The 11,017-nt window shown below is 42.8% G+C and overlaps 1 protein-coding gene across 2 annotated transcripts; it reads left to right on the forward strand.

Annotated features, from left to right (window-relative positions):
• Positions 1-7,598: 7,598 nt before the first annotated feature.
• LOC135776607 (transcription factor CP2-like protein 1) lies at positions 7,599-10,166 on the forward strand. Of its 2 annotated transcripts, XM_065287445.2 has the most exons (6): positions 7,599-7,702; positions 7,770-8,064; positions 8,451-8,541; positions 8,761-8,904; positions 9,166-9,217; positions 9,568-10,166. In XM_065287445.2, exons 3-6 carry the CDS (start codon positions 8,508-8,510, stop codon positions 9,569-9,571), a joined length of 234 nt encoding a protein of 77 aa, XP_065143517.1. In that variant the 5' UTR covers positions 7,599-7,702; positions 7,770-8,064; positions 8,451-8,507; the 3' UTR covers positions 9,572-10,166. The 2 variants fall into 2 exon arrangements, with proteins under 2 accessions (XP_065143517.1, XP_065143515.1); XM_065287443.2 differs by lacking the exon at positions 7,599-7,702 and having other exon boundaries at positions 7,713-8,064; positions 8,644-8,904.
• Positions 10,167-11,017: the final 851 nt, after the last annotated feature.

Raw genomic sequence — 11,017 nt, forward strand, 5'->3', positions numbered from 1 at the left:
AACACTGTTGTGTCGAGTGAATGCGTCAGTGTTTAAGTTGGGTAAGATTGACATCTATCTCCTCTCCACTAATAAAAGCTGGTGTGTGGTGGGCGTTCTGGTGCAATATGGCTGCCGTCGCATCATCCAGGTGGATGCTGCACATTGGTGGTGGTTGAGGAGATTCCCCCGTTCATATGTAAAGCGCTTTGAGTACTGAGAAAAGCGCTATATAAATGTAAGTAATTATTATTATTATTATCTAGTGGATAATAGCGGAGATATCAATTTAAGACAAAAACAACTCCGAGAACGTTTTCTCTTTATTGACGAAATGACTTAACACGATCTATGACATATATCTGGATATCGCCATTATTGTGCAAATTTAGAAAAAAAAATTATTAAAGACTGTGGTGTTTATTTTCATAATTCAGTACGCAGCAACAGTGGCGCAGTGATACTTATGTAATGTGGTCTGAAACGTGGGTTTACCGGGGTATTTTATCATGGCTTAGAACGCGTTTCAACCAATCAGAATGAAGAACCAGAACGAGCCGTTTTATAATAATGCAATAACGTATTATTTTTATAAATAAAATTATAAAATGTAAATGTTTCACACAATAAACAATGTAAACATGAAGCAATATGTCTCTAGTAGTTGTGATCCAAATCTCAAGATAAAATCATAAAAATGAGGTTTGTATCACACTTTTATAGTGGTTTTACCAACAACTGCCACTAGACTTTGCTGCATACTCTTGTATACTCACAAACTAATAAATTATTGTCACCGCATTATTATTATTCCAACAAGGGTTTGAAATATTAAAACTACATTCTGGGAGCTTTCCGATGATATATAGCTTGTCATGATTTTTGGGGTTTAGAGTAGGGGTTTATAAATATGCAAAAACAAATTTGGCCTACCTGTGGGCCCGTAACCTTTTACAAACTGACTCTCACTATGTCATAATTTTCCCCAAATTGTAATGAAATATGAAAATTATACTCTTTGAGCTTTCCAACAATTGTAACGATACAATAAAGTGGAGGAGGCAAGCGCAGACGATCAACACAGATTTATTAATAATGGTGGTAAATACAATGAAACAACAGAGTGAATGACTGAGTCCAGGATGTTGGCAATGGTGATCGAAGGTCTACGGTGGCGTGAAGAGTGTTGAATCGTGAAGTCGGTGATGAGTGTGATGATGGCCAGTGGATAGAACCAGGAACAACCCAAACACTCACACGGAGACGACAACACGAACACAAATCCAACACGACGACGAGAGACGATAATCCAAGTGATTGCTGCAACATGAAATGAGGATCTGACAACAGGAAGAGAGATGAGTGAGTATATGTAGCTGATGGATGATTAGGATCAGCTGGAGCGAGTAATCACTACACAGGTGACAACACTTAATCAAACGAGCACATGGACACAACGTGAGTACAAACACAAACACAAAACATGACACGGAGGAAACAGAGGATTTCCTACCGTGACAGTACCCCCTCCCCTAGGAACGCCCCTTGGCGTTCCCAGCCTGCTTTACCTGAAGATTGTAATCATCAATAAGGCGGTGATCCAGTATGTCCCGAGCAGGAACCCACCTTCTCTCCTCCGGACCGTAACCTTCCCAATCCACCAAGTACTGAAAACCGCGTCCCCTCCGTCTAGAGTCCAGAATACGATTAACCGAATACGTGGTTTCCCCATTAACGATACGAGGCGGGGGGGGAACCGGGGCAGGCGGATTAAGACGGGAAAAAATCACCGGTTTAATTTTGGACACATGAAAGACGGGGTGAACCCTCCTGTACGCAGGAGGAAGGCTAAGACGCACTGTTACCGGATTAATGATTTTGGTAACAGAAAACAGGCCAATAAATTTGGGCACAAGCTTATTCGAAACGGAACGCATCGGAATGTTCTGGGTTGAAAGCCACACTCTTTGACCGATGACGTAACGGGGAGGCTTCGACCGGTGGCGATCGGCCTTAGCCTTGGTGCGCGACCTTGCCTGGAGTAGAGCTCTACGAGCTCTGGTCCAGGTGCGGTGACACCTCTGGACTAGTGCGTTTGCGGAGGGGACCGACACCTCGGATTCAGTACTAACAAAATTAGGTGGTTGGTACCCTAAACTACACTTAAATGGAGACATGCCCGTAGATGACACTGGCAGAGAATTGTGTGCGTACTCCACAATTGAGAGTTGTTGACACCAGGATGAAGGATTGTTGGAGACCAAACACCGCAATGCCCTTTCGACATCCTGATTGGCTCGCTCGGTTTGACCATTGCTCTGGGGATGGAACCCGGATGAAAGACTAACAGTCGCCCCTAACAAATTACAAAACTCTCGCCAAAATTTGGACACAAATTGGGGACCCCTGTCAGAGACCACGTCTGTCGGAAGGCCATGTATACGGAAGACGTGGTCAATGACAGTTACCGCTGTTTCCTTGGCTGATGGCAATTTGGGCAAGGGAATGAAATGAGCCGCCTTCGAGAACCGGTCCACTACGGTTAAAATCACCGTATTACCCTTGGAGGGTGGGAGGGCGGTAATGAAATCTAGCGAGATGTGGGACCAGGGTCTCGAAGGGACAGACAGCGGTAAGAGTAACCCATCTGGAGGTCGATTGGAAGTCTTACCAACAGCACAGACCGAGCAAGCCAAGACGAAGTCGTGGACATCGCGAGCCATACCAGGCCACCAAAATCGTTGCTTGACTAGAAATTTAGTCCTACTAACCCCTGGGTGACAAGCAACACTGGAACAATGACCCCACTGGAGAACGTCTGACCGTAACCCCTCCGGCACAAATAAACGGTTCGGTGGGCAACGAGCCGGGGGCGTTACCCCTTCTAAGGCAGTCAACACCTTCGATTCGACCTCCCATCTGAGCGCGGAGATAATGATGGTCTCCGGTAAAATGGGCTCGGGAGTAGCAGTACGATCGGAACGCTCAAAAAGACGGGATAAAGCATCGGGTTTGATGTTTTTGGAACCCGGCCGGTAAGAAAGTGTAAAATCGAAACGACCGAAAAACAATGCCCACCGAGCCTGCCTGGAGTTAAGTCTTTTAGCAGTTCTAATGTATTCGAGATTCTTATGGTCCGTCCATACAATGAAAGGTACACCCGACCCTTCAAGCCAGTGACGCCACTCCTCCAGTGCCAATTTGACGGCCAACAACTCCCGATTGCCAATGTCATAGTTAACTTCCGCAGGAGATAAACGGTGAGAATAATACGCGCAAGGATGAACCTTTCCGTCTGAGGATGCGCGCTGGGATAACACTGCTCCTACCCCCACCTCTGACGCATCGACCTCCACTATGAATTGACGTGAGCGATCAGGGGTGACAAGAATAGGAGCTGAAACAAAGCAGCTTTTCAGTTTGGCAAACGCAGCCTCAGCTGCGTCTGACCACCTGAACGTCAAACTAGGGGAGGTCAAAGCGGTCAGAGGTGCGGCTAGTTGGCTGAAATTGCGAATGAAACGCCGATAAAAATTGGCGAACCCCAGAAATCTCTGCAGGGCCTTGCGAGACTCTGGGGATGGCCAATCTACCACAGCCTTAACCTTCTCAGGATCCATGCGAACACCCTCAGTCGAAATGATGTGTCCTAGAAAAGAAACAGACTGTGCATGAAAAACGCATTTCTCCGCCTTGGCAAACAATCCATTCTCTAGCAACCGCAGAAGCACTCGTCGTACGTGTTGCACGTGTTCCTGGAGAGACGAAGAAAAAATCAATATGTCATCCAGGTAAACATATATGAACTGATCGACCATGTCTCGCAACACGTCATTAACGAGTGCTTGGAAGACTGCTGGCGAGTTAGATAGCCCGAAAGGCATCACGCAGTACTCAAAATGGCCACGAGGGGTGTTAAAAGCAGTCTTCCATTCGTCCCCCTCCCTAATGCGGACCAAATGATAAGCGTTACGTAAGTCCAATTTAGTGAAAACGGCCGCTCCCTGCAACCTCTCAAAAGCTGAAGACATAAGCGGCAAAGGATAAGTATTCTTTACCGTTATGTTGTTCAACCCTCGGTAGTCAATACAAGGTCGCAAGGATCCGTCCTTCTTTCCCACAAAAAAGAACCCCGCCCCCGCTGGAGAAGAGGAAGGGCGAATGAACCCCGTTGCTAGAGAACTGGATATATATTTCTCCATGGCCGCCGTCTCTGGAATAGACAAGGAATATAACTTGCCCTTAGGCGGAGAGGTACCTGGCAATAACTCTATCGCACAGTCATAGGGACGATGAGGAGGAAGAGAATCAGCCCGCAACTTACTGAACACCTCCTTCAGGTCGTGGTACTCCGCGTACGTTCCACTGCTTCCCCCTGAAACACAGACTCAGAAACATTAACACCAGCAGACAAAAGACAAGACAAATGACACTCCTCGCTCCAGCTAACCACAGAACCGAGACGCCAATCGATCCTGGGGTTGTGTTTATGGAGCCAAGTGTGACCGAGAACAATGGGAGTCTGAGGTGAGTCTGTGATGAGGAATGAAATCTTCTCCGTATGGTTACCAGATGTGATGAGTGAAACAGGAATGGTGGTCTGAGTGATGACTGGAAGCTTGTGTCCATCAAGTGCAAAAGGTGCAATGGGGTGTTTGAGAGAGGTGAGAGGAATCTTGATCTTACATGCGAAGTTGAAGTCCATGAAATTGCCCTCGGCCCCAGAATCCACCAAAGCGTGCTGATCCAGTGTATGAGTAGACCACCGTAGTCTCACCGGAAGGAGTGTCGATGTAGATGAGGTCTTCCTGGCAGAGATCCCACCCGATAGTAGCCTCAGATTTACTATCGGGCTTGATCTTTTACTGGGCAGCGCTGGATGTGATGTTCTGGGCTGCCACAGTATAAACACAGTCCAAGGGATCTCCGCCTGTTCCTCTCCTCCCGGGAGAGCCGAGCTCGCCCCACCTGCATGGGTTCCAGATCTCCAGGTGGGCTGACCGCAACCTCTGGCTGCCGATGCTGAACCTCGGGACTGGTTGTGCGAGTGGTTCTCCCCCTCCGTCTGGCGGCTTGGTCTAGCCGGTTGTCAATACGGATAGTGAGATCGATTAACCCATTGAGTGAAGAGGGAAGTTCCACGGCTCGAATCTCCTGTTGGATGCGGTCAGCCAACCCATGCAGGAAATGATCCCACTGCGCCTCTTCGTTCCACTTACACTCCGCCGCCAGGGTGCGGAACTCGATGGAGTAATCGGATACGGACCTCTCCTCCTGACGTAGGTCCGCTAACAGTCTGGCCGCCTCCCTCCCGGCGACGGAGCGGTCGAAGACCCGTTTCATCTCCTCCGAGAGGGCGTGGAACGAAGTACAGCAGCTGTCGTGGTTCTCCCACACCGCCGTCCCCCAGAGGGCAGCCTTCCCCGTGAGCAAGGAGAGCACGAACGCCACCTTCACTTCCTCGGTAGTGAACGTGCGGGGCTGCAATGCGAAATGCAAAGAACAATGAGAGAGAAATGATCGACAAAATTTCGGCTCACCCGCATACTTCTCCGGAATCGGAAGGCGTGGTTCGGACTGGGGAATACCCCCGGTGGCGATCGGCGGTGTGGGTGGCGTGGGGGGCGCAATGGGTGGCGATGGATGTTGTTGTTGAGCCTGAAGGGCGAGCTCGGAAACCTTCGTCACCATTGCTTGGAAGGCTCGACCCATCTCATCTATCGCCTTGTCCTGGCGATCCATACGACCCACAGCTCTCTGTAAAAACTCTTCTAGATGAGATGGGGAGCGATCGCCTGCTGCCTCCATGATGGTCAGATCCTTCTGTAACGATACAATAAAGTGGAGGAGGCAAGCGCAGACGATCAACACAGATTTATTAATAATGGTGGTAAATACAATGAAACAACAGAGTGAATGACTGAGTCCAGGATGTTGGCAATGGTGATCGAAGGTCTACGGTGGCGTGAAGAGTGTTGAATCGTGAAGTCGGTGATGAGTGTGATGATGGCCAGTGGATAGAACCAGGAACAACCCAAACACTCACACGGAGACGACAACACGAACACAAATCCAACACGACGACGAGAGACGATAATCCAAGTGATTGCTGCAACATGAAATGAGGATCTGACAACAGGAAGAGAGATGAGTGAGTATATGTAGCTGATGGATGATTAGGATCAGCTGGAGCGAGTAATCACTACACAGGTGACAACACTTAATCAAACGAGCACATGGACACAACGTGAGTACAAACACAAACACAAAACATGACACGGAGGAAACAGAGGATTTCCTACCGTGACAACAATAGTTTGTCAAGATTTAGGTTTAGAATAGGGTATTAGTGTTACAAACAGTAATGTGGACAGTGCCACTTAATATTCATAGTAGGAAATTTTGAAAATGAAAAAATTGAGAAAATCGCCTTCAAAGTCCTTGGCAACGCATATTACAGTAAGGATAATTATATATAATTGCTAATTATAATGCTTATGATAATAAATTTTAGATATATTTATGGTAGGAAATGTACAAAATATCTTTATGGAACATGATCTTTCCTTAATATCCTATCCTGGTCCAGGGTCACGTGATTTGCAGGTTGACTTCCTAAAAGATATTATACATACTTATTTATAGTATTGCAGAAACTGAAATTAGAGAAAGTATTGTAACACTAACCCCAACTTTATTTCACAGTCTGAAGTCATCACAGTGCAATATTATTAAATACGAATATTTAATACAATGGATCAGTCCGTTTCATTTTTGTAAATCCACCTGGTGGTTCAGAAATGACACTGTAACTTTAATGATCAGAAAATGTCATCTTGCACTTTTCTTCTCAAGCCAAAAGGTGCAGATCGCAGACTCAAGGATGACCAAGAGAAAATTGAGAAAAAAGTCTGCAAGATAGAGAAAAATATCAACCCTCCTATAAAACTACTGTGCTTACTGAGGTAAGGTATGAGGATGGGTAAATAATAGCACATTTTTTCAGGTTTGTGAGAAGTATTCATTTAAAGGTCCTTTGTGTAGATTTTGTTGCGGCATCTAGCGGTGAGATTGTGAATTGCAACCAGTTGCTCAGTCCACAGCTCACCCCTCCCTTTCGAAACACATAGTGAAGCTACGGTAGCCACCACATGACAAACATATCATCGTCTAAGACAACATAGTGACAAAATGCCCTCTATAAGACTACTGTAGAAACATCCTGGCGACTTCCATGTAAGGAGACCCGCAGTGTTTGTAGATAAAAACAGCTCATTCTAAGATAATAATAACAATACGGTTAATTTTTTAAGTCTTTATACACCACTGATAATATAGTTATGTATATTAGATTGCATTTCGGTCAAGAGAACTTTATAAATGTTACACAGTGCACCTTTAACTTGGCCGATCTGATGAGATCTATATCACACTCTCACGAAGTCTCATACAAATACCTCTCTCCTTTGACTGACCATAATAAAATATGAAGCTTTCTTGCACAAACAAGATGTGACTGAAGTTCACGTGTTTGCATGCTGGACAATTCACATTGTAAATAAGGTCAAGGGGTGAAACAACAAAAAGTCATGTAACTTGTTATAATTTCCTTTCCTCTCTTTAAGTGCTTCCCTTGGCCTGAAGCCCCATCTATCAACACTACAAGAACCACTCCATCTCGTGTTTATCCCAGCAGTCCTGCTTCATGCAGCTTTCAGGAGGGGTGAGTCCTGGCGTTGGCTATACATTGTTTTCTCGCACACAAGATAAAAGCATTAATACCCAAAAAGCCCACTGCTCTCCCATCTTACTGTGTTTATAGAAACTGCTCTCCAGACCGGCTGGGGGAGCTTCTTCTGCCCAGCTACTTTGATCTAAGTATTTTAAGATAGTTAAAGCATTAATGCCTTCCTCTTTTATTTTATAGGTGTGTGTTTGAGGACATGGATGATGCTATGCTCATTACAGGGATTATTATTTTTGCCATGTAGCACCTGTTTCCTTCGTCCTCCGCGCATGACACACAGCAGTGGTTGCATCGTAATAGGTTCTCATCTTTCTGCAGGATTTTCTCTGGTTTCTTAGGTAAGCTGAACTATATTATTGGATCTCATCTGAAACCTAGTAAGCTGCAGTGCTTTACCAACATTGCTTGATTGACAATCCAACCAACACTTTATATGTAAAGTGCACAGGGCACTGTTTTTTATATACGTATACATTTTCCAGCTCAGTAATGTTTTTCTGTGAGCTCACCACAGTGCATTCTGGGATAGCCTTCTCTACAAAGCAACACTAGATTACAATTTGTCTCAAACATTTTTATGTCAGGAGTGCAACTGTGATGTCTTAAAGTGCTGCCTTTTTTGGACAGATCATTAAATTTCAGAACAGAGCCATATTACCCATGTTTTACCCAAAATGTTAGTGCTCGATTATTCTTTAAATAACAATGTTAATTTGACCGACAGGTTCTGATTTGCTAAAAATGAGCAGAGACGACTTCATTCAGATCTTTGGGCCTGCTGATGGAATCCGTCTTTTTAATACAATCGAGGGGAGGTGAGCTGTCTCTTTAAATAAACACTGCTCACCCGTCACCATGATCCAAATTTGATGCTTCATAATCGTGTTGTTTGATCTTTTCCCTTTAATGTCTGTCAGGTGCATGCAACCACGTCTCACTGTCTATGTATCTCAGCTGCAAAATAGATATCAACCACATGCAGGAACCATTCAGACGTATTCCTAATACTCCGGCTTTTCATTTTTTGTTTGTAGTCTACCATGCCCTCTACCTGAAGGACCTTACTGTGTTTGAGCTCACTGAGAAGATAGCCAATCTATATAATGTGCCCTCACAGCAGATTCATCATGTATACAGACAAAGGGCCGAAGGGGATTTACGTCTTGGTTTCGGATGCGGTAAGAGGGCAGAGGTTGGTCCTATAGATTAGCTAGGAGATTTGGGTGCTTTTCTTAGAAAAGGTTTTATTTTAAAGTTTTAATTGACATTTCTGGCTAATGTATAACAGGTCAATGTAAGTCGTGGCTTTGAAAAACACACAGGTTTTCATGTTCGAAGCAGTCTTTCCCTCATAATCCATTCCAGTTACTGAATTTTAAAATAAAGACCCTGAAAATATAATTCTCCAGGAATATAATAAAACATATGTATTTGTTCAGATGGTTCAGAACTTCACAGAGGAGACCAGCTTTATAATCAGCACTTTGAAAGGTAACTTCATGGACATGACACTTATCTCAACTATTCTTCTAGCTTTATGTTTGTCAGGTTGTACTCATCAGGAGAAAATTAACCAGATGTCCATCGCTTTAAAGATGCTTTCATAAGCAGATCTTTTCTATAATAGATACAAATATGAAGTAAATCAGTGTGTTTTTAAGAATACAATATGATTGTGTCACAATTGAATGGATCTGACTCTTAAAAGTGTCTTAAATAACAAGCTACAATGTAAAACACCAATCCAATTAATGGATTCACATTTAATTCATAATGTCCTTGTGCTTATTATAATACTGTATTTGGTTAATGTTCGCTCTTTTTTACCTGTGTGATTGCAGATAAAAGTAATGATGGTTACCATGTTGTACTGAAGTGATCAGCTACTAGAAAATTATGAATCCTAATAGCTTATTTAACAGACTGTGTGCTTTTAAGTTTTATATGACCTGCAAGAATGTGATGTGAATAAACAGAGAAGAGCTTTGTATAACTATACACTTCAGGGTTTTTTTTTAAGAGAAAATGTTGTCAAAGTTGGTTCTTAACATGTTTAATTAATTATAATATTAATTATTGTTGCACTTTATTATGTTTTGTCATTTAGAAGACATTTTGATAAATGATGATGAGCACACAGTTGACAGGATCCATTGACTTTTATAGTATTTGTTTATCCTACTATGGAAGTTAGTGTTGATTGTGTTCCTATTATCCTTTATTTAAATATCTTCTTTTGTGTTTAACAGAATAAAAAAACTCATACAGTTTTTAAACAATGCAAGTAAATGATGACAGAGTTTATTTTTGGGTGAACTATCCCTTTGGTGATTGCGGTGGACATTTTTATTAAATCCTTAGCTTCTTTGTTTGTGAAGTTTGTATTTTTCTGTTGTAACGTTTTTTTTTAATAAATTTTTTTTTCAAATAGCTATTTGTATACTACTAACATCTAAGCAAGCTGTTTGTTTGGTGACTTTTTCTTCATAAAATGCATAAAAACATATATTATTTTTATGGTGCTTAATTGTGCTTAATTTTATCAAAACTTAATCTGCATGTCATGTGACTACACAAAACTACAAGATATACAAAACTGGAAAATGGACAGATGCGTTTTATGTACCAATAAATTACCAGAGAATTAGATGATAATTTAATGACATATAAAAATATCAAAAATGTAAAATACCATTCATAAAAACTTTTTGAAATATTATTGAAATATTTTCTTATAATCTCAGTGGGTTCTTCAAGTAAATAATTTAGGTCAATGGCTGACAAAGATAAAATCAGTGAGAAGGGTCTTGAGATGAATTCTTAGATAAATATATAGTGTATTCAATGAAATCAAACAGTTAAAATATAAGGGATTTCCCCGTCCCTTACGACGTGACACGATGACGTAATTGATTATAGAATGTAAAACGTCACATAGAACGTCTGGTCTCTCAGGGAACCGAGGTTACTGTAGTAACCGATATGTTTACACTCTGTTGGGTTATTTTATGGTAAGAAGAAAAACAGTCAGGTGGCTCAACCCATAGATATGTATATAAAGGCTAGATGGCTCAAGGCGGAGTCAGCTGTGTCGTCACTTGGCGGCCATCTTAGGTCAGTGCTGCCATAGTGCTGCTCCCTGCTGCTGTGGACGGAAGGTGAGTGACATACGCCAACTAAAATGCTCGTAACTTGCTGAATTCTTGACGGATTTACAAACGGTTTGGTTTTTTACAAACGTTATTAACGTGGCTATAATTCTGGATGCTTTAACATGTTTCATGAATTTTT

The sequence above is a fragment of the Paramisgurnus dabryanus genome, chromosome 18 (assembly GCF_030506205.2).
Source record: "Paramisgurnus dabryanus chromosome 18, PD_genome_1.1, whole genome shotgun sequence".
NCBI lineage: Eukaryota > Metazoa > Chordata > Actinopteri > Cypriniformes > Cobitidae > Paramisgurnus > Paramisgurnus dabryanus.